Source organism: Mustela erminea, chromosome 1, assembly GCF_009829155.1.
Source record: "Mustela erminea isolate mMusErm1 chromosome 1, mMusErm1.Pri, whole genome shotgun sequence".
In the NCBI taxonomy this organism is placed as follows: Eukaryota; Metazoa; Chordata; class Mammalia; order Carnivora; family Mustelidae; genus Mustela; species Mustela erminea.
The window spans coordinates 13,828,752-13,852,340 of NC_045614.1; the positions used below are offsets into that span (position 1 = coordinate 13,828,752).

The 23,589-nt window shown below is 55.2% G+C and overlaps 1 protein-coding gene across 1 annotated transcript; it reads left to right on the plus strand.

Moving 5' to 3' along the window:
- The first annotated feature begins 1,793 nt into the window (after window positions 1–1,793).
- Window positions 1,794–21,889, plus strand: COLGALT1 (collagen beta(1-O)galactosyltransferase 1). Its single transcript, XM_032315289.1, has 12 exons — window positions 1,794–2,240; window positions 3,467–3,577; window positions 4,059–4,176; window positions 8,788–8,922; window positions 10,080–10,284; window positions 12,166–12,285; window positions 16,909–16,985; window positions 17,072–17,178; window positions 17,324–17,456; window positions 18,636–18,763; window positions 19,802–20,008; window positions 20,185–21,889. The coding sequence occupies exons 1-12, from the start codon at window positions 1,978–1,980 to the stop codon at window positions 20,450–20,452; spliced, it is 1,872 nt and encodes a 623-aa protein (XP_032171180.1). The 5' UTR covers window positions 1,794–1,977; the 3' UTR covers window positions 20,453–21,889.
- The last annotated feature ends 1,700 nt before the right edge of the window (window positions 21,890–23,589 follow it).

Consider the following 23,589-nt stretch of genomic DNA (forward strand, 5'->3'; position numbering starts at 1 on the left):
CGCTGAGAGTGAAGCATTTGCTGACTTTCCTCTGCTTGCCAGGAAGAGTCATCTGTCTCCTTGGGGTTTGGCAGCTTCTCCCTATCACAAGCCTTCCAGCTGCTTCCGGAGCAGATTCCGGAGGGATTTCCCCAGGGTGCTTCTCTGGTTCAGCTTTCAGAGGGGGATACGCATGCTGCATGGGAATGGTTTCCTCCCGTTTCTCCCTGGAGTTTTTAGCCTCCCCAAAGAGAAAGATTTTCTTCACTTTTCCTGACTTTACCCTCCAACTCAAACTTCTGAGATAGATTCGTGTTTCATAGCCCTTGTACAGCTGGGTGGGATTTTTTTGTTTAATTCTGCAAAATTGGAACAACAAGAACTTGTCATCCTGCCCTCTTTGAGAAGATCACTATTTGTGGGGCACCTGGGTGGCTCAATGGGTTAAGCCTCTGCCTTCAGCTCAGGTCATGATCTAAGTAAGGGTCCTGGGATCAGCCCCAAATCAGGCTCTCTGCTCAGCAGGGAGCCTGCTTTCCCCACCCCTGCCTGCCTCTCTGTCTACTTGTGATCTCTGTCAAATAAATAAATAAAATCTTTAACCAACCAACCAACCAAACAAACAAATCACTATTTGATTTTGGTTCAAAAACTTTCAGTCTTTTCTCAGTTGATCAGGGTATGGGACGTGTCTTGTCACTCTGTTTTTCTCACTTAATATGACTGATCTTTCCTTGTCAGGCCTATAGAGTGTAAAATTGTTTTTTGCCATTTTGTTACAGAAAGTTTCAAATACACCCCAAAAGCACACCCCTGTGTGCCCCCACTCGGATTCAGCAGTGACCAAGTGTGGCCAGATCCCTTCCCTCTACTCCCATCCCTCACCCCCTTAGTCAGTCATGTAACCAGGACATTTTAGGGTACGTTTCCAAAATATTCAGCTAAAAACTGAACTTGAGCAAATGACCGTTGTAGGAAAAAAACAAAACAAAACTGGAGAACAGAAACAAAGGAGAGATGAAATTCGAAGAGAGAGATGGACAAGGACATGGGGAGGAGGAAGGGCAAGTATCACGTGACTCCGCTAGCCATGCTGGGAGATTTGAGGCATTTGGGTCAAGCCCACCTCCCTGTCTTACTTCCTTCAGTTCAGGCCCTGCTGTCCCTTTGAGCACAAGGTCGCAGGCCCCTGAATTTTACGTAACAGTACTGAATCTCTCCCCTCACCATCATATTAACAAATGTATACCTGAGCACCCTTCTTAAAACTTAGTTTTTAAGAACGACCCAAAACCAATCCATTAGAAAGTACATTGGAGCATTGGGAAACAATCCCTTAGCAGCATTTCTATGGAAATTCCCACCCCACCTGTGGAGCACGTGCTCAGCGCTTACAAGTATCATCTGGCTCCATCTGACGCCAACCCTGCGGTGTCGGTAAGACCCTATTTTACAAATAGACAAATTGAGGCTCCCACTGGGAGCCCACAGTGGGGGCTGAATTTGAAGCCAGGTCTGGGGACGCTAGAAACCGCAGGCGTACTACCCAACAGCCCTTTGAAACCAGGTCCTAACTAGCCAGGTCCGCCTAGTGGCAGAGACTGGATCCTACACAAATGGAAGTGGCACGGCGTATCAGGGGAAGGTCCAGGCGGGGCGGGTGTCAGGAGGAACGGGGCGTTGTGAGCTCTGACACCTTTATGGCACTGAGTCACGTGAAACCGGAACGCTAGGAGCACTCTGTGCCTTTAAGGCGGGAGCGGGAGGCGGGGCGTCGGGGCGGGACTGACGTGACTCCCGGTGGGAGTCGCGTACGCAGCACTTTCAGCCTCTAAGGCCCTCGGGAGGAGGGGTCCGGGAAGCGGGCCCAGACGGCTGATTCACTCCAGGCACTCTCCTCCCCTTTAAGGCGCGCGGCAGGGCGGGGCCCGGTGGCTGGCTCAAGGCGCGGTCCGCGTCCGCCGGCAGAAAAGCGGCTTAAAGGCGACGCGTGGAGCGATGGCGGCGGCCCCACGCGCGTGCAGGCGGCGCTGGCGGCTGCGCCCGGTGCTGCTGCTGCTGCTACTGCTGGCGCTGCCGCCCCCGGGCGGCCCGCCGGGCGCCGCCGCCTACTTCCCGGAGGAACGCTGGAGCCCCGAGTCGCCGCTGCAGGCGCCCCGAGTCGTCATCGCTCTGGTGGCGCGCAACGCGGCCCACGCGCTGCCCGCCACGCTGGGCGCACTCGAGCGGCTGCGGCACCCGCGGGAGCGCACCGCGCTGTGGTGAGCTCGGCACCCGCCTTTCCCGCGCCCGGCCTGCCTCCCCCATCCAGCCGGCTCCACCCCGCGCGTTGACTGCTGCCCTGGCACCGGGCGAGGCGGGCGGGACCCACGCGTGGCCCCTGCTTGTTTCCCTTTTCCGGCCGGCCAGACCCACTGGCCCTCCGCTTGCTGTTCCTCCCTCCCGGTTTCTGCTCCGCCGCTGTGGGACTGACGGACCGCGCTCTGGCCTCTGGCCCCGCGGTTGGGGCAGATTCCGAACCACTGGTGCCCAGCCCAGGGCTGGGCTGCTGTGCCTGGGACGAACCCTCAAACCGCCTTCAGGGCACTCACAGCTCCAGTTAAGGGAGCCTGGAGCCCCCACGGCCCACACTGCATTTCCACTAACAGGAAGTCTTTTCAGTTTCTGGGGCATTGAATCCTGAATCCAGCCTGAGTCGATTCCCTGCTCTCTAACCAGCGTGGGTGGGTGGGTGCGTGGTTATGGGACCAGGTGGCCAAGGGTGGGGGAGTGGGCAGAGCTATATCGCAACTCGTGATTTCCTGCCTCCTGCTTCGGTTTCCTCATCTGGAAAATGGGGGCATTAATATAACTCTGGTTGCCTTCCTCTCGGAAAATTAACCAGTTAATGCACTCAAGGCCTTGAGCCTGGGATCTCTAGCTTGGTGCTCCGTGACCAGAACTGTGGGTATGGTTATGTTGTCCTTACTAGTCATGGCTGCTCATGTTGGCAAGTTAATAACTTATTGTGGACTCCTAAATGCCCCTTACCCCTCTATCCCAGATTCGCCAGCCTGGATAATGCAGTCACACAGTTGGTGCTTAAGAAATGTTTGTTGAATTAACCAGTAAGCACAGGCCACTCTAAGGTGCTGTTGTTGATAGGAGACAGTCAAGGATGGTGGGGTGGGGGTAGATGATACAGAATTTTTAAATTAAATCACCATATTTAGTCCTTAACGTGGTTATGAGATCCTGGGTGCTCAGTGTCTGCTGTATTTTTCCCCAAAAGCTTGTTTAATCCCTTCTGCAGCCCAGTGCAGTGGGTCCTGCCCTCATTTCTGTTTTAGATGAGGAAGCAGGCATGGAGGAGGGAAGCTTCTTGCTCAGGGCTGTATAAGCTGCTGGAAGGCAAGCTTCGGGGTGTGGAGCCCATGTTGCTTCACTGCTACCCGGGGCTGCCTCAGTCTCCCCAGCCTCACGCTGACTGCCCTGTTCTGCTTTGCAGGGTGGCCACAGACCACAACTCAGATAACACATCGGCTGTGCTGCGGGAATGGCTGGTGGCCGTGAAGAGTCTGTACCACTCTGTGGAGTGGCGACCAGCGGAGGAACCCAGGTGAGCTCCAGGTTCTGCCCTGACCCCCCTCCCCAAGTCAGCTGGGCTGCGCCCCTATTCACACACCTTCCATGACTCCCCATTGTCCTGTGACAGAACCCCAGCCCTTCCTCCTCTGCCTCTCTGGCCCAACTCTGCAGCTGTACGGGCTGGCCTTGGCTGCTCTGACCCGCCCTCAGCTTCAGTGGGCCATAATCCTCCAGGTGGACCTTTGTCCGCACAGGTCTCTCCACCTAGAGTTCCCTCACTCCCTTGTCCTCCTGGTGGACGCCTACTGCTTTGTTCCCAGTCTCATTCTATGCATAGTTTCCTCATGAACCCCTGGGCAGTGCAGACCACTTGTTCCATTCAGCCTTTCTGGGTTTATTTCTTTACGTGTCTGCCTACACATTCCCTCCTCCAGGAAGCCCTCTCTGACCACTGCCCTCTGGGTTGCCATAGCGCTCCATTCTTTGCACATCACAACCGTCTCTCTCTGCAGGTCCTACCCGGATGAGGAGGGCCCCAAACACTGGTCTGACTCGCGCTACGAGCATGTCATGAAGTTGCGCCAGGCAGCCTTGAAATCTGCCCGGGACATGTGGGCTGATTACATCCTGGTGAGTCTCTCAGCCAGCCACTCTGAGATCATGCGGGACATCTGGGTGGCCACCGAGGGAAGGGGGATCAGCGGGATGTGGAGATCATCCTTAAGCCCGTTTACAGAAGGAAACAGGCTCTGAGAGGGGGGAATGAGTTGTCCGATGTGATACAGTTGGTTAGCGGAGGAGCTGGGATTCGATCCCTGGCCACCGGGGTTCTTAACATCAGGTGGTGTCCCCGACTGTCCCCTGGGGTTGCACCCTGGGGTTGTCTCCACTTTATCGCCACCCCTTCGCACCCCACAGTGACATCCTCTGGGTGACAGCTGAGAAGCAGGAAGATGGGGTGGGGGTCTGCGGGCTGCTGGAGAGTCGAGGCTGCTGAGGCCTGACTTTCACTTCCTCCTCCTGGGCCAGCCATTGCCTCTGGAGGAAGGGACGGATCAGGCTGGAACGCAGTAATGTGAAGGTACCTGCCCACAGGCCTGTGCGAGCTCCTTGAGTCCATCCCTTTGATCAGGACGTGATCCCTTTCCCCGGTGTGGATGGGACTGGATGGCACCGGGGCTGCCGGGCCTGCCTCCCCTGATGCCCGCCCGACAGAGCCTGTGGTCGGTTTTCATTCAGGCGCCAGACCCCGAGCTGTGGTCTCTACCTTCTTCCACTGCCGGAGCCTGGGGATGCAGTGAGGATGCCCCGGGCTGAGCCCTGCCTTCCTAGTGTCCCAGGAAGGGGGGCCGTGGCCAGAAACCAAAACCGAGTGAGGAAGAACTGAGAGCAGCCCCTGCCCGTGATTGTGGAAAGGCGGCGGCTGGTGGATCAGTGTCTGGGGCTGCTGTGACAAAGGACTCCCAGCCCTGACGAGGGCTGGGGGGCGGGGGAGGGGGGGGGACGGCCTGCAAACAGCGGAAGTTCATTGTCTCCCAGTTCTGGAGGCCAGAAGTCTGAAGTTAAGGTGTCAGCCAGGCCCTGCCCCCTCCGCTGGCTCTAGGGGAGGATCCTTCCTCACTTTTTCCAGCTCCTGGGGCTCCATGTGCTCCTGGGCTAGTGGCCTGTGACTGTGTCCCTCTGTGGTCTGCCTCTGTGGTCCCGTGGGCTTATCTCTATCTCTCTGTCCCTCCTCCTCGTACCAGGTCATCAGTCATTGACTTTAGCTCAATTCCTGTGTGACCCCATCTTAACCTACATTCTAGTTACATCTGCAAAGACCTATTTCCAAATAAGAAAACAGTCGCAGGGTCCTGGGGGTCAGGACTTCAACCTTTTGGGGGGCCACCGTTCAATCCACAACAGATGGCACAGTCAGGGTGTAGTGACCAGTGAGCAGGATTGGGGGTGCTAGTGTTCTCTCTTAGGAGGGAACCCTAGCTGTGACCTGAAGGAACAAAGAAGCCAGCCTCGGGAAACTGGGGCAGAGGGAGCAGAGTAGCGTGCAAGCTTGAGGCCTTCAGGGACCGTTGAGGCCCCTGTGGGGGTGATGGAGGTGGTCCTTAGTGGTGGGAGGGGGCCAGACTATGCAGACCGAGGCAGAGATTTGGTTTTTACTTTGTGGGTATTGGGGAGCCATGGAGGGTATATGAGCAGGGGAGAGTTGTGTTCTGATTTATGATTTTCAGAAGCTCCGTGGCTGCTGTGGGGAGCAGGGCCTGTTGGGGCTAGACGGGGAACAGCAGGAGGCCAGTGTGGAGCAGGGCTGTGAAAAAAGGCACGTAGATTGAGGTGGCCTTCATAGGCCAAGGGGACAGACCCTGCTCAGGGACTGGATGTGAGGGGGCCGGGAGGACCCCGTGTGCCTGGCCTGAGCTCTGCAGAGAGGAGGAAGAATGGAACAAGCTCTTCCTTGGAGCCCTATGGGTTGATGCCTTATCAGACCATTTTATAGATGGGAAAATGGAGGCTTAGAGATGGAGGGGACAACGTGCTTGTTGGTAGAGTCTTAGAACCAGTGAGGCGCAGTGTTGGGACCGGAACCTTCTGGAACTGTCTAGCACAAGGCCACCTTATTTGCTTCCCTGGGTTTTGCTCTCAGGGTTTGAGCCTGGTTGGTTTTCACTTTTTTCCCTCTGCAAACTTGGGTGGAACTCTACATGTCGGTTCAAAACTCAAAGCAGCTTTTGACACACCAGTATCTTTTGGTAACTAGGGACTTTGGAAATCCATATTGGGGTGTGAAATCATTTGTCCAGTGTTTTAAAATTGTTATGAAAAGGACCTCTTTTTTCTTTTTTTAAAGACCTCTTTTTAAAAGAAAAAGCAAAAAAAAATGTTTAAAAAGGACTTTTTTTTCTCTTTTTGTAAATGCTCCGGGTGTTACTTATAAGAAAATATACAAGAAAAAATAAGAAACCTAGGGAAGAAGAAAACAAGCAAACCTTGTAATCTTACCTCCCAGAGAGACTCCCTTTCTGGCTGGTTTCCGTGTTTTCTAATTGACGTGCAATTCACATAACATAAAATTAACTGTTTCAAAGGGAACAACTCAGCGGCATTTAGTACATTCATTATGTCGTGCAACCACAACCTCTCTCTAGTTCCAGAACGTTTCCGTCACCCCAGAAGGATGCCCTGTCCCCAGGAGCAGTCTCTCACTCTCCCCCGCCCCTCCCCCAGGCTCTGGCAGCCACCAGTGTGCTTTCCGTGTCTGTAGATGTGCTTGTTCTGGACGTTTCTTATAAATGAATCATACGCTCTGTGGCCTTCTGTGTCGGGCTTCTCTCACTCAGCACAGTGTTCTCAAGGTTCATCTGTTGTGGCGTGTGTCCGTGCTGTGTTCCTTGTTATGGCTGAATGATGTTCCATTGTATGGACGGACTATGTTTTGTTCATCCATTCTCCCGTTGACGGACACGTGGCTCATTTCCACTGTCTGGCTCTCGTGGCCGGTGCTTCTGTGAACGTGGGTGTGCAGGTGCCTATTTCTAGTTGTCTCGGTGCATACCTAGGAGTGGACTCACTGAGTCATTAGGTAGTTCTCTGTGTAACTCTTGGAGGAACCGCCAGACCCTTCTGGCTGTTTTTATTGTGTATATATTCAAAGGTCACACATACAAATGTTGGCAGGGGCCAGGCAGGGAACAGCCCCGTGGCTTGCCCCAAGGGGCAGCCACCTTCCGTCTCCAGCTGGGGGTTGCCAGGTGGGAGTGCCACTCTGGAATTGCCAGGGAAGGCTGGGACTCTAGTTCTTGCTGTTGCGTGTGGCAAGTGATTTATAGGTTTTAAAAATCCTGTGTGGGTGGGTGCCTGGGTGGCTCAGTGGGTTAAAGCCTCTGCCTTTGGCTCAGGTCATGATCCCAGGGTCCTGGGATCGAGTCCCGCATCAGGCTCTCTGCTTATCAGGGAGCCTGCTTCCTTCTCTCTCTCTACCTGCCTCTCTGCCTACTTGTAATCTCTGTCAAATAAATAAATAAAATCTTAAAAAAAAAAAAATCCTGTGTGGGGGACAGAAAGAAAGCCTATCTATGGATCAGAGGCATTTAAAAACAAATCAATCAGGGGAACCTGGGTGGCTCAGTGGGTTGAGCCTCTGCCTTCGGCTCAGGTCATGGTCCCAGGGCCCTGGGATCAAGCCCCACATCGGGCTCTCTGCTCAGTGGGGAGCCTGCTTCCTCCTCTCTCTCTCTCTGCCTACCTGTGATCTCTATCTGTCAAACAAATAAATAAATAAATCTTTTAAACAAAAAACAACAATAACAACAAGAAAAACAAATCAATCAGTCCTAAGAGTTCCGTGATGCGTGGTGGCCTGGTGTCTTCATGTTCCCGTGGACAGGGACACCCTCGCCTGATCCTACTCCGTGGTGCAATTCCTAGGTGTCTGGGCTCACTCTGCAGTGGGATGGGGCCGGAACTTCTCTAGCCGGTTCACCATGGCTAGACTCCTGCGTCGTTCCCCAGTTAGTGTGGTCAGCAGCACTGCAGTGAGCCTCCGGGTGGGGCTTCTTTGGGGAGTGTTGGTGACACATGGTTTTGGGGGGAACAGCAGGCACCTGCGCCCCGATGGTGACCCTTTTCCTGGGTTGGTGGATTTCATCCCCTGCTGCACCAAGCAAGTTACCATCTTTTTTTTTTTTTTTTAAGATTTTATTTATTTATTTGACAGACAGACATGTAAGGTGTTACAGGAAAACTAAGGGCTTCCGTAAAGACCGGATTTGTATACACTCTGTCAGCCCGTAATTCACATTGGACAGGAGTGCGCTCCTCCCTGCCAGTCCCCGCGGAGCTGGCCTCTGCTCCTACCGTCCTACTCATGGACAGGGGCTGCCTTTTTGAGAAGTTCCCATAAATGTTGCCACGTGTACTTGCTGTCGAGTTGGATGTGTTCCCCTCCCCCCCCGCCCCCAGCGCCACGTCTGGACCCCATTTGTGTTGCTTTGTGCGTTGTGGTCTGTCCCTTCTCTTGCTACAGAGTGTATTTCATTGTATGAGCATTACTGGGCTTGTCACCAGGGGCAGAGCCGGTGGTGGAGGAATGGGCTGGCTTCCAGGGCCCCATCTGCTACTCTAGGATCCCCAGACTGCCACCCCCTCCCCTCCAGGACGCTGGCCGCCGCCACAGCTGTTCAGAGCCGTGGGCCAGCCTGGGTCAGTTCCATGGGCCCTGCTGATTCTCTGCTGGGTGTTTTGCAGTTTGTGGATGCAGACAATCTGATCCTCAATCCGAACACACTAAGCCTCCTCATTGCTGAGAATAAGACGGTGGTGGCCCCCATGCTGGATTCGCGGGCTGCATACTCCAACTTCTGGTGCGGGATGACCTCCCAGGTGAGGGGGCTGCTGGGGGAGGGTGGGGGCCAGGAATGGTGGGCGCAAGCGATTGGGAACTGTGGCTGGAGCCTAACTTCCCATACCACCTCATGGTAGGCCCTTTACAACACCATTGTGGTAATCCTTAACTAGCTCCTTGATGGAAGGTCTGTGATTGTGCCCTCTCCTCCCCATTCCCTTCCCAGTCACTGAGGCAGAGACAGAAACGCAGGGAGAGAGGACTTGACTTGCCTGAGATCACACAGCTAGGAAGCCATGGTGCCAGGTAGGACTTCAGGCACAGCTTGATCCAGGTGTTCAAACAACTTTCCCATCTTCCTCCATCTCTTGGGTGGCTTCATTGTCAGACTCCTGGAGCACAATCCTAGCACCATCCAGCCAAAGTCCACTTTGGGCCTTGTCCAGTCTCCTCCTACACCTGAGCCAATTTCTGAAGCCAGGAAAATGCCAGGTTCTGATTGACTGATCCTGGGCCTGTAGTCCCACCCCAGCGTTGAGGCTGGGATTGCAGGCAACACCAGGAGGAGTGAAAGGGTAGGTGCTGGAGTGGGGGGCATGCCAGAGCCAGGACCTCTTCCTGTCTCCTCCTATCTTTTTAATTGATGTGTGATTCACATAATAGGAAACTCACCCTCTTAAAGTGAACATTTCAGTGGTTTCTATTTTAAAAAAATATGTCATGGAAATCTAAATATTACACTCTAACAATTCCAGTTTGTAAAGGTATGATGAAGAGAGAACAACTTCAGATGGTTAAAACTTGTTTTTAAAAAGATTTCGCCCCGTGTTTCTTGAAGTCCTACTTCTGATGTTCAGTCCTGTGTAAATCAAGGAATCGCAAATATCTGGTCCCTTTCTCAGCTTCCTCATTTCCTCCAAGTGCTGCCTTTCTGATCTGAAGTGTTGAGCTAGGTCTGCAGGTGGGCACACAGCTGCGGCCCTTCCCTCCTCGGCCCCTACCCTACTGCCTGTGGCTCTGGGTGTGGGGGACAAGCCCTGACCACCCCCGGAGTTCTGGACTCGGGGAGAACCCACCACAGCCAGAGGCTGGCATCTGGGTCCTGCTCTTTAAGTGTTCCATGCCTCCCCTTGTCCCAGGCCTCCAGCCTTACCTCTAGGATCCCCCCCATAGAGCTGCACCCTCCCCCCCACAGGGCTACTACAAACGTACCCCCGCCTACATCCCCATTCGCAAGCGGGACCGCCGGGGCTGCTTTGCTGTTCCCATGGTGCACTCCACCTTCCTCATTGACCTGCGGAAGGCAGCGTCCAGGAACTTGGCGTTCTACCCTCCTCACCCTGACTACACCTGGTCCTTTGACGACATCATCGTTTTTGCCTTCTCCTGCAAGCAAGCAGGTGAGCCCACAGAAGGTTCCCAGAAACTAGAACTGCAGGGTACAGTGATTGTTTCAGGTGTGGCTGCATCCAGGTGTTCAGGTGATGCCCCCAGTACTCCCTTTCTTCCAGCCACCGCTTCGCCGGGTCACTTCGCTTCTCTTATCTTTAAGACCTCTTTATTGGAGGTTATTTTCACCTTAATAGTCTCCTGTGTTCTCCCAGTTTTCTGTAGTTGAGCATAATTATTCGCTAATTATACAGTTAGGGAGGAAACATTTTAAAAAAAAGAACACAGCCATAGCTGGCCTCTCATTTTTTTTTTAAACCGTGGTTTGGCGAACAATGGCCCATGGCCCAAATCTGGCCCACCATCTGTTTTCCTGTAGCCATAAGCCAAGTATGTCTTGGGTTCCTGGACCTAATTCTATCGAGAGTGTGTGTTGGTGGGGGCGACTTCCCCACACCAACAAGCCATTGTCTCTGTAAGACAAGCAGGGTATCCTCCAATTCACTTCTGACAGTCTTTCCAGGGATAATGTCAGATCACACAGGTTGAGGGGTGCTCAGTCGGACAACACTGTCCGCCACCCCAACTTCAGATGTTGGCCATAAACCCACATGCTTCTGAGGAACTGGCCATAAACCTGAGGCTCCCAAGACCCTCTCCTTGAGGTCTGTGACTTTGTAAGAGCAGCTCTCGGAATTCAGGAACCCCATTTACTCGCCAGTTGCCTCAGTTTAGTCTAAAAGGCTCTAACTCAGGAGTAGCCCTGGGGAAGAGATGGGGTATGTGGGCTGTGTGCGGTCCGGGGGAAGGGGCGCAGAGCTTCCTTTCCCCCTCCAGGCTCCAGTACACTATTCTCCCCACACCCCACGTGTTCACCAACTGAGAACTGCTAGGAATTCCATCCTTTTGGGTTTTTATGGAGGCTTCTTTACGTAGACGTGATTAATTGGATCATTGGCTCTCAGCGATCCGACCTCTAGCTCCCCTCCCTTCCCCAGAGACCAGAGGGGTAGGACTGAAAGTTCCAGCCCTCTGTTCATGGCTGATTCCCCTTGGCAACCAGTGTGTGTGTTGGGGGAGGGAGGCTCCTCTTTCAGTGCTTTCCAAAAGTCACTTACTAATGTGAGAGACACCTCTAAGCTCTCAACATTTAGGAAATTCCAAGGATTTTGGGAACTGAGCCCGGACCTGTGGACGAAGACCAAATATATACGCCAAGTCTGTATTTGGTCATCTGAACAGGAAAAAAAAAGTGAAAAGAAGACATTTGTGACATCTGAAGATCGTATAAGATTCGAATCTCAGTGCCTATAAAGAAAGTTTCATCAGCACGAGCCACGCCCATTCACTGAAGCCTCATTTCTGGCTGCTGCTGCGTTCCAGCTGCAACTGAGTCATTGAGATAGAACTGTCTGGCCCATAAGTGTAAATATTGACCATCTGGCCCTTTTCAGAAAAAGTTAAACAGTTCAAGTGGAATCATTTTTCATTGGGTTTTTCACTTGTAAAAGAAAAGATATGCATAAAACCTTAAACCACCCAAAAAGGACAAATGCAGATAGAGGTGCTGTTGCTTCTGTCTGGGTCAGCCGCGTCTCCTTTTCCTGCCTCACTGGGCCTCTGCGCTGCCCTCCCTGGGGTTGTGCGGTTGGCCGTGTCTCGGAACCCCGTGGGGGATCATGGCAGTGGCCGTGCGAGGCACTCGTTAACAGCTCTGGAGTTCTTCCCAGGCCAGCCTGGCAGCTGGGGAGCTGAGGAGTCCCCGCCGGGTGCCGGGAACAGGGGGGCCCTGGTGAGGTTCTAGGCTCACCCTCAGTGGTGTGTCTGGTTTCTGGGAGCCGCTGTTGCCTCGTACCATTTTTCACTTTGCATTATTATTCCCTCGGCCGCAGAGGTCCAGATGTACGTCTGCAACAAGGAGGAGTACGGCTTCCTGCCTGTGCCGCTGCGGTCACACAGCACCCTCCAGGATGAGGCCGAGAGCTTCATGCATGTGCAGCTGGAGGTCATGGGTGAGTCCCCAAACACGGAGGGCTGAGTCACCTCCCTTTCTCTACCACCTTGCCTCTGTCCCATCTGTTGTGTGCCAGTCCCTTGGCTGGGAGCGGGGGACTCAGCACGAACAAGGTGGATGGTTGTCCCTGGTCTTGGAAGCTGTGTGCAGCATCCTGAGAGCAGTCAGGATGGGCTCCCGGGAAGAGGGGGCATGAAGATGCGTGGTGGGTAGGAGTTAGCCAGGAAGAGAATTACAGCTGGAGGGAACAGCACGGGCAAAGGCCAGGAGGCTGGAGGGGACTTGAGCTCAGAGAACAGCCAAGATTGACGGCACAGAAATAAAGGCGGCGAGCTGGGCAGAGCTGACGGGCAGGGCCAGCACAGGGGCCTTTGACACCAAGCTGAGGAACAGCTTTTGCCCAAAGGGAGCTGGGAGCTATAGAGGGTGTGAGAGCAGAAGGGGCCTGGCAGTGTCTGGGGCTCCAGCACTGCAAGCTGTGTCCTCCTCCATGCCGCTGCCAAACCCAGAGCCAGCGTTATTTAATACTTACCTTAAGCAGACACTTTTCTCCCCCACTTGAATACATTTAAAAAAGGAAACTAGGAATTTTAAAAAAGATTTTATTTATTTATTTGACAGACAGTGAGAGAGGGAACACAGCAGGGGGAGACGCAGCGGGAGAGAGAGAAGCAGGCTTCCTGCTGAGCAAGGAGCCTGACCTGGGGCTCGATCCCAGGACCCTGGGATCATGACCCGAGCCGAAGGTGTACTCTTAAAGATTTTTTTTTTTTAATTTATTTATTTGACAGAGAGAGATTACAAGTAGGCAGAGAGGCAAGCAGAGAGAGAGAGGAGGAAGCAGGCTCCCCGCTGAGCAGAGAGCCCGATGTGGGACTCGATCCTAGGACTCCGAGATCATGACCCGAGCCAAAGGCAGCGGCTTAACCCACTGAGCCACCCAGGCGCCCCCCGAAGGTGTACTCTTAATGACTGAGCCACCCGGGTGCCCCGGAAGCTAGGTACTTTTACTAGAGTTGCAAGCTTGTGCCTTTCTAATATATATATATATATACAAATAAATCCATGAACTAGTCAACTAGCCATCCCTCTAGTGGGCCCCTGAGATGGGACAAGCACAAAGGGCTGAGCTGCCACCAAGGTTGTTTGAGGAGGGGGCTCCTGTTCCTGCTGGGGCTCTCCAGAGAACCCAGACAGTGTCTCTTGTGAGGGCCTCGCCCAGTGCTGGCCACGCACATCCCCCAGAAGGCCTCTGAGGCAGCGTGGCCTTTCCTCCCACTGCACAGACAGGGAGGAGCCCTGCTCCTTTAACCTTTCCCACGGTTAAACCTCTCTCTGGAAAGTTCTAAGACACCCCCCCTGGTGGCTGAAGATGGAATGGCACCCTGCACTCTGTTTTGGGGGGGACATTAGGTACTTTGAGGTGACACCTGTAGGTTGCATGGTCACCAGGGTGAAGACCCCTGTAGTACCTGAGCGTTTGTCACACACAGATGCCCAGGTGGCCTGGTGGGGCTGCTGGACCAGGCCACACTCACAGAGGGAGGGTCTTTGGCGTCGCCAGCTCCAGCCGGTGACTGGCCTCTGAAAAATGTCTCACAGGCTGCCAGAGTTTTCCTACTTGATTTTATTATTTTTTTAATGTTATTTTTATTTATGTATTAATAAATTTTATTTTTATTATTTTTCATTTTTTGAGAGCGAGGGAGAAAGCACGCATGAGAGCAGGGGCGGTGTGGAGGGAGAGGGAGAGAGAGAATCTTACACTGTCTCCACAGCTAGCAGAGCCCGATGCAGGGCTCTCATGAGAACATGACCTGAGCCAAAATCAGGTGTCAGATGCTCCACCAACTGAGCCACCCAGGCTCAGTTAGAAAGTATTAGAACCTGACGTCACCAGAGGAGTGAATATTTTCCTATGTCTCGAGGGCCAGAGCAACGCCTACGGAACAGACAGAAGGAGGGTCTGGGGGTTTCAGATATCTGTGTAAATCCTTCCTTCCGGTCTGAGTGAAGACTGTATTTTTCTCTCCATCCTGTGTGGGGATGTGATCTCCATCTCAGACTGTGCATGTGATTTTTCATGCGTTCAAAAGTCTGTCCAGTGATGAAATTTCAGACTTGCAGGAAGGCTCAGTGACATCCTGCCGCCTGCTTCCTTCCCCACAACCCCGCTCGTGGACAATGGAGCATCTTTCCCCATTGCCTGGTAACCCTTGCTCTTACACTCAGGGTTTATTACAAGCAAAAGGATGCAGGTTACAACTGGCAAAGGGAAGGGGTGTCTGGGTGGCGACCCAGAGAGTTCTATGCATGAACTTCCGGGTGTCCCCCATCTGTGGATTTGTGTGGACAGCTTTCAGTTTTCCCAGCACCCTGTATGGCCACGCATATGGTGTACTACTGTCCAGGGATGCTCCCTATGCCTCAGGGTCCAGGCTTTTTACTGGGGCTCACTCACACGGACCTGGCTGATTGCCTCTCTAGCCCCTGCAGGGGGTGAGCTGATTCCACGTGGCCCAAGACCCCTCCCCTAAATCACACTGTTGGCATAGACCACCCAGTGTGGCCCGAGAGCCCAGGCAAACAAAGATGGTTCTGTCAGGCAGAATGTTCAGAGGGCTTCCACCTCTCAGGTGCTGGGGACAAAGGCCAGATGTCTTTTTGGGTAGGTTTGATTATTCACCCCCACAATGGGTCTGGAGGTGTTTGGTTTTTGTAATCACTGTGCTGTGACTTTTCTGGAAAGGCTGCATTGCTTTGCTCCTTCTGGATGCCTGTTGTGGACAGTGAGGAGCTCCTCCCCCCCACAGGCAGCCTTGTTGCCCTCCGCACCCCACAGTGGAGGGGAAGAAGCTCAGAAGGAGAAGGGAAAAGGCATCCGGAGTTTGAACTGGTTGCTCACATCCCAGCATCTTGTTCTCCATCTCCAGCTCCCCCAAGAGGGCAGGGGTGGGGGGGGCAGAGCTGTGAAGAGCCCAGGGCAGGAGGAAACCCCGGGATGTGGTGTTCCTGGGGGGCCCGGGTTGGCTTTGGGCCGCGCCCCAGCCTTTCCCAGACAGAGGGGCCTTTGACTCTCCCTCGGGCTCACACGGGGCCTTTATTCTCCATGGGGCAGATGGCGCACTCACCTTCAGGCTGAGCTCTTCTGGGCCAGCCTCTCCAGCCTCCTGTCCACCTGTGGAGCTGATCCTTCTGAAGGAAGCTGCCAGGGTTGTGCCAAGACAGGGCCCTGGAGATGTGGTCTGAGCGCTGCTGACAGCAGCTGGCGTGTTGGGGGCGGGGCTCATGGCCACTCTGAAATTCTTGCCGTGCTTTGGCTTATAGACATGCCACTCTGGTCCCACGGTCACATTCTGCAGGTGTATCTCTGTGGTCTCCCCTCTGCGTGTGTGGCTGGATCCAAGTTGCCCATTTTGATAAGGACCCCAGTCACTATTTTCACTTGGTTGTCTCTGTAAAGACCTTATTTCCAAATAAGATCACATTCTGAGGTACTGGGGGTTAAGATTCCATCCTGTTGGGGAGGACACGATTCAGCCCATAATGTGCATCATTCATGGCATCTCCTAAAGCCTCTGGGAGGAGGAGGAGTTGTTTGTTTTTTTAAGATTTTATTTTATTTTAAGGTTTTTATTTATTTTTCAGAGAGAGAGCAGAAGCACGGAGAGCTACGGGCAGAATAGGCAGAGCAGGCAGAGGGAGAAGCAGGCTCCCTGTCGAGCAAGGAGCCCGATGTGGGACTCGATCCCAGGACCCTTGCATCATGACCTGAGCCAAAGGCAGACTCTCAACTGACTAAGCCACGCAGGCATCCTGAGGAGGAGGTTTTTAAAATTGGAGTCCTGGGGCACCTGGGTGGCTCAGTCAATTGAGCATCAGACCTTGGTTTCAGTTCAGGTCATGATCTCAGGGTCCTGAAATTGAGCCCCATGTTGGGAATCCGTGCTCTGTAGGGTGTCTGCTTAAGATTCTCTCTCTCCCTCTGTCCCTCACCACCCCCCCCAACTCAAGCACACTTTCTCTCTCTCAAATAAATAAATTTTCAATAAAATAAAATTGGAGTCTCTTTTTATAGATGAAGAAAGCCAAGGCCCCAGTAGGTCAAGGTCACATAGTTTGCCATCATTTTTTGGTTCATTCTCTGAGTAATTATTGAGTGCCTGCTGTGTACCAAGCTTTGGGCACTGGGGACTCAGTGTGAGTGGACAGACGTGGTGTCTGTCCTGCAGTGCTTGGGGCAGACAGATAGAAAGCCAGGGAGGTGGGCTCACAGATTTGGGGTTTGATGATGGAAGGCCAGATGCTGTGGGAGCCAGGAGGAGGTACCCTGCTCCAGCTCAAGAGGGCATCTTAGCTGAGAACTCAGGAGAAGGAGGGGAGGAAGGAAGGTGTTTCATGCAGAGGCCCAGCATGTACACAGGTCCTGAGGTAGGCGGGAGTACATTTGGGGGCAGTGCCAATAGCCAGAGTGAGTAGGTGCTACATCGTCAATGATTCTAGGCTAAGGAGCTTAGGGGGACGGGGGTCCCAGAGGGGCTGGGGAAAGGAAGGGACACTGGAGGCTGGAGCGCCTCCCCGGGTGATCCCACTGACACCCTGGATTCTGTCTGCCTCACAGTAAAGCACCCACCGGCGGAGCCCTCCAGGTTCATCTCTGTGCCCCCCAAGACGCCTGACAAGATGGGCTTCGACGAGGTGAGCCAGGCTTACCCCAGCGGGTGGGGGCGGGGCGGAGGCAGGGGCCAGGCCTGGAGGGTCCGACGGGAGCTCTGGGCCCGCAGGTCTTCATGATCAACCTGAAGCGGAGGCAGGACCGGCGGGAGCGCATGCTGCGGGCCCTGCAGGCACAGGAGATCGAGTGCCGGCTGGTGGAGGCTGTGGACGGCAAGTGCGTCCCGAGTCCCGCCCGGGGGTGGGGGGGGGCTTGTGGCTGTTGGAGCGGGTGGGCAGGGCACCTGGGTGTAGACGGCTCCCAGGCCGACACTGTCACATACGTCTTACTCTGACCCCCTCCTTCCCGTCCCCGCCTCCAGGGCCATGAACACCAGCCAGGTGGAGGCGCTGGGCATCCAGATGCTGCCTGGCTACCGGGACCCCTACCACGGGCGGCCCCTTACCAAGGGCGAGCTGGGCTGCTTCCTCAGCCACTACAACATCTGGAAGGAGGTAGGTCTGGCAGGGGAGGGCAGGGCTGCGCTCAGGCTTCCAGCCACCCAGGGAGGGACTCGCTGCAGGCGCCCCCTGCAGGCTTCTGGAATTTCAGCATGACACAGGGCCTCTGTTCAGAAAACCCTCCACCAGGATGTCAGGGCAGCCTGGATGGGCAGCTGCTATCCTTCCGTTGTGCAGATGGGGAAGCAGATGAGGGAGGCAGGGATGTGTCCAGTTTCCATAGAAGGTGGGGTCTCAGACCCAGGACCTCCAAGTGAGGCCCCTTCTCACCCCGCTGCTGCCACGGGTCTTTGGAGCCTGGACTCGGTGCTCAAAACTTACCCGTAGAAGTGACAGCCACGGGGACAGTCAGCAACGCTAACCCCACACCGGGGTCTTGTCAGCCCCTCTCAGAGGCTGAGATTCAAACATGGACCACCGGGCAGGGGGCCAGACGGGGTGTCCGGGCGTTTGAGGTGATGGGTCCTCTCTTCCTCAGTGAGATTCGTCATGGAGGGCAAGGGGCCGAGGTTCCTGTATCCAGGCGGCCTGATCTGGGTTCAAGCCAAGCCCTGCCTCACAGAGGGGTGAGCTCTGTGAGCGAGGAGGGCGCCCTGTTCTTGAAGATGACAGTCACCCTCCTCAGTCTTGAGGCTTCTCAAGTGCCTTTGGGGACACCCATGCACCTGCTGTGCATCCGGCCTGGTGCTGGGAGCGGGACAGCCACCAAGACAGATGCAGGTCCTGGCAGGGGGCTCACGGCCCTGGGAGATGGGGACTCTGATGGCAAACCACAGTAATCTAAGTGTGACGCACCCACACGAGGACGAATTGTCCTCAGCTGACAGCTGTGGCCAGTGGTCAGGGAGGGCCTCCTAGGTGACCTCTGAGCCCAGGCCTTAAGGCTGGGGGCCAGCCTGCCGCTGTACTGCGGCGCGGGGGGGAGCACTCTGCGTCAGCATCGGCACAGGTACAGGCCCTGGGGTGGGAAGGAGCAGTCAGGCCAAGGGCAAGGCCAGGGCACCTGTCGCCAAGTGTGCAAGGAGCTGATGGCCAAGAGGTCGATCCAGACGACGGTGAGGAAGGCTTGTGTTTGCTTCTCTCCTGTGGCCCCAGGGCCTTGAAGCGGAGCTGGTTTCTGGGTCAGGTCTGGCCTTGGTCCCCGTCTGATGTGGGCAGGGCATCCTCCCTCAGGTTGTGGACCACGGGCTGCGGAAGTCACTTGTCTTCGAGGATGACCTGCGCTTTGAGATCTTCTTCAAGAGACGCCTGCTCAACCTCATGCGGGACGTGGAGCGGGAGGGTCTGGACTGGGACCTCATGTGAGCTTGGGCCCCTGGGTGGCACTGGGGTGGGTCCGGGACTTGGGGGCTCGGTTTGGAGTGGGTGGAGCTGCAGTCTGGACCCGGGAAGTGAGGCCTAGAGCCTGGAGGTCTGAGGGCCTTTGCAGGGTAATAGGCCACACCAACTCTCAGGGGTGTGGCGGGAGGGGACTCAGGTGTAGCCTGTGGTCCCTGGATCCAGAGAGCACTCAGGGTTTAGACTAAGGCCTGGAGGGTAGGGCCTGTGGCCTGTGAAGATGACCTGGAAATCTAGGGACCTGGCCTGTGGGGAGGGGGCTCGAGAGAGCTTGAAGGCTTGAGGAGTCCTAGAGGGGATGGGGTTTGCCTGAGATTTGAGGTGGAAGCCTGTGCTCAGGGCTGAAGATCTTGGGCTGTGGCGTGGGGTGGGTGTGGTCAGGGCTTGGAGCTGTGCCCAGAAGCTGGGGGCGTGTCTGAGTGTGGGGGCGTGGCCAGGAAGCCTGGGTCTTAGACCAGCAGTAGGTCTGATGTGGCCAGCGTATTTCTGGACAGTCCTTTGGAATCTCCCCTAGGTGAGTTGGTTTGTCCCCCCGGGCCCACGGTGTACAGGGCCCTGATGCAGGTGCTGAGCCCCAGACTGGACTGTGCTAGTCAGAGGCCTAGGAGCGATAGCCCTTCCTCCCCAGCCGTTCACCACATTCCCGCACGTTGCCCAGCTGCTCCACAGCCTTCTGAACTCAGAACAGCTTCCCTCCTAGCCCCAGTCCTTCCCGTGGTTCAATCTCAGAGTGTCCAGGACGTCTTCCCCTTCTGAGCTCCGGATCCTCCCATGGCTCCCTAGTACCCTTGGGAAAAAGACAGTCTCCTCCCTGCACGTCCCAGATCCCTGAGGTCCTCCGTGGTCCGGCAGCCACCCCTGCCTCCTGGCTGCTCCCCCAAACACGCCCAGCCCGCTTGCACCCCAGGGCCTGACGGAGGCTCACCAGACCTCAGACTGGCTCCGTTAGCATTCTTTGCGGGGGCGAAGAGGGTGACAGGACCCTGACTCTGCACCCGCAGCTACGTGGGCCGGAAGCGGATGCAGGTGGAGCACCCGGAGAAGGCCGTGCCCCGCGTGAGGAACCTGGTGGAGGCAGATTACTCCTACTGGACGCTGGCCTACGTGATCTCCCTGCAGGGCGCCCGCAAGCTGCTGGCCGCCCAGCCGCTCTCCAAGATGCTGCCTGTCGACGAGTTCCTTCCCGTCATGTTTGACAAGCACCCAGTGTGAGAGGGGCGGGCCGAGGGGCGGGCCTGGGTCGGTGGGCGGGGCGGACCCTGTCCTGTGGTTTTCCCTCCACCCACTCTTTCCTAGGTGCCTGCACCCCTCCCGCCCCGCCCACACCCCCCTCGGTCGGTCAGGACTCCCCACCCATGGCGGCCCCCCTTTCTTCCCCCACCAGGTCCGAGTACAAGGCCCACTTCTCGCCCCGCAACCTGCGCGCCTTCTCGGTGGAGCCCCTGCTCGTCTACCCCACGCACTACACGGGGGACGATGGCTATGTGAGCGACACGGAGACCTCGGTGGTGTGGAACAACGAGCACGTGAAGACCGACTGGGACCGCGCCAAGTCCCAGAAGATGCGGGAGCAGCAGGCCCTGAGCCGCGAGGCCAAGAACTCCGACGTGCTGCAGTCGCCGCTGGACAGCGCGGCCCGCGACGAGCTCTGAGCGCGGGGGGCCGAGCCGCCGAAGCCGGCCTCACCGGCACAGCCCGACCCCCGGTAGGCCGCGGAGGGCTCTCCCCTTGAGGCAGTGTGCAGCTGGCTTGGCTCGGCTCTGGCTCAGCAATCACGTGCACGCAGGCAGCTTTAATGGAGTGCCTACTGTATGCCGGGAATGGGGCTTAGCACTAGGGCATCAGAAGAGAGCCAGACCTCGTTCCTGTCTTCAGGTGCCAAACACTTGGAAGTCCTCATCGGGTACCAGGCTTCCGCGTTTGGCGGTGGATGGGGCATAATTATTCCTTCAGCTAGTGACCGTTTGGTCCATCAAGCTTTTGTTAATTTCTCCCGCCTCCCCACCCCAAGAATCAGCACTAGTGATACACAGTCATTGTTTTAATGCATTGAAATATTTATTGAATGCCTGCTGTATGTCGGGCACCAACCATTCTGGGCTCTGGGAATACCGGGATAAACAAGATACTTTCATTCGTTTCTCTGAATACCTATGAAGCGCCCACCATGTGCCTGGTACTTGGAACACAAAGACAAGTTCTTATTAACTAAGAGCATTTATTGAGTGCCTACTGTGTGCTGGGAACTGAGCTTGGTGCCGGGGTGAAAATCAACAAGGTGCTTTTCACTCTTCAATTGGCTTCTTCCACACACGTGTAGAGGGCGCCCCCTGGGGGCCGGCATTAGCGAAACCAAACAGCACAGCCTGTGCTGGGTCAGGACATTAAGACGACCCTCCTGCGTGCAGGGCCACCCAAATGAACAAGATGAATCTTATTTCTCCTTGCAGCAGGCGTTGATGGAGCGCCTACTGTGTACCAGACCTCGTGGACTCCCCGTGAGACTGGAGAATTGTTGGCTGAGAGTTTGATCCCTGCCTGCCCCACCCCCCCCAGCCTGGTCACCCAAGCTGTGTGCAGACAAAATGCCCCACCACCACCCAGGAGGGAGGGTGGCTCTCCCCTCACCAGGGACAGCCGCGGGTCCTGGCAACCACACGGCCACGCCAGGCTTCCCTGGACCCAGCCCCCCTGGCGGGGGCAAGGGATAAAACAGGGGCTGGGTCTCCTGTGCTCACACCCCTCCACCCCCCCACCCCCGCTCCTGTGTTGACTTGTCATCCCATCTGCTTGACCTCCCTGCCCTGGGTCTCAGGCATGGGCTCTGCCCGCTCCATGGGGTTCCTGCGTTCAAGCCTTTGGTGGGCTTGTGTGTTTGGGGCCCTGCAGGGGCTTGGCTGCACCAGGGTACTGCCTGGGTCCTGGGCCGGTGCTCCCCGGCTTGGGCTGGGGGACTTGCTGTGCCTCCGGCCAGAAATGAATGTCCAAGCCGGCCAGCAGTGCTTTGCTCTCTTGGGGACATCTGCTCACTGGGTCGGGTCCTGGATAACTTGCTTATTTTTTTATTAAACGTTGCTGGTTGGTTTTCACATCAGTGTTTGCTTTTCTTGGTCCACTGCATTGCTCACCACCAACACACGCTCACACTTCCCACACCCCCCCAACTGCCTGGCATGGACAGAAGACATGGGAGAGGACATGGGAGAAGGTGACGGCCAGCCCGGCGCTGGAGGGAAGTCCACTGCTGGAGGGAGTGTGGGGTGAGGGTGGTGTGAGCCCCGTTTCCGGCCTACCCGCCCCATAAAACCTCCCTGAAATAGCCCAGGGACAGATGACCCACCCCGCGCCAACTGCAGGATCGTCTCCGGTGACAGGAGGAGAGACGCTGTCATGTTCTGGGGTCTCCAGAAATCACACCCCCAAGATGAGGATTTGATTTGTCCCAGACGTGACCCCAGGAAGCCACGATGTGGGTGGGGACATAAGACAAGGAGGGAAGGAGCCCTGAAGGACGCCCCCAAGAGCAATTGAGTCTGGGCTGGGGGCGACCGCGGGAGAGAGCAGGGAGCATGCGCCTCTGAGGGGTTCCGCCCCAGGGGCGATGGAGGCGGGGCATTTAGCCACACCCAGCTCTTCGTCAAATACTGGAAGGTTCTCTAGATCCTTCAGCCCTCGGAGCATGTGGGTGCATGCCCAAGCTTTTTACAAAATAACATAGACGGCGTGTGATCCTTGTGGAAGAATTAGAACATACAGCTAAACAAACTGAAAAAGTCCAGTTAAATCCTATATCCTCAGAGAAGATAACAATGAACATTTTGGTGAAAAAACCTTCCAGCCTCACCCATATGAAGGGTGCAAATATACATGCATATTCAAAAAGAGGATCATGTTCCATATACGGATTCGATTCCCCCCCCCACCCCCCGCCCGACTGTACACATTTTTATTCCATAAACATGGGATCCATTGGCACCTGGTTTTTCAGCAATTTTCTTTTTTAAATTTAACAACATATTGTGAACGTTCTAATCGGGGCAGACTCCTATGAATTTCTCATGGATTGTCACATACAATGTTCAGCGATGGTAACAGACTGCCATTCACGTGGCCGTTCTGACCCCAGACAGTCACCGCCCGACTGAGAGCCGTGCTACATGTCCCATCCTTCCTGCTGGAGTTATTTCCGTTGGGTGAATCGATGCAGGTGAAAATGCTGGATTCACGTGTGTGCAGGGCTCATTGCATGCGGCTACCGTATTTACCCTTCTTACCGTATTGACCCTCTTTGCTCGATCTTGTCTGTTCGTGTGTTTACAGAGGGGGATGATGCCAGTGTATTAACCTCCCATAGAACGTTGGAGTCATTTCTCATGTGTTCCAGTTATGTGGGACGTTTCTAAATCTTATTTTAACCCAGTGAATGTCACCTGGGGTGTTTTTGTTCCTCAAAACATCGGGTGACATTTGGAGACGTTTGTGGTTGTGGTGACTGGGGGTGGTGCTATTAGAATGGGGATGGTGCTATTAGAATGCAGGGATGCCCCTGCATGTCCTCAAGGGCATAGGGCAATCCCCTGACAAAGGCTGATTTGGCCTCAGAGTCCACAGGGCTCTCACTGAGAATCCTGCGCCAGTCCCATTCAGCCTCTTGGGGACCTGAGTCCGTGGCATGAAGTGAAGCTTCCTTTGCTACAAAATCTCTCTAAAACAGATTCTCAGGCTCTGCTTTCAGACTGAAGGGGTTAGAAGCTTAGAGGTGGTGACTGGGAATCCCAATTTTATTCTA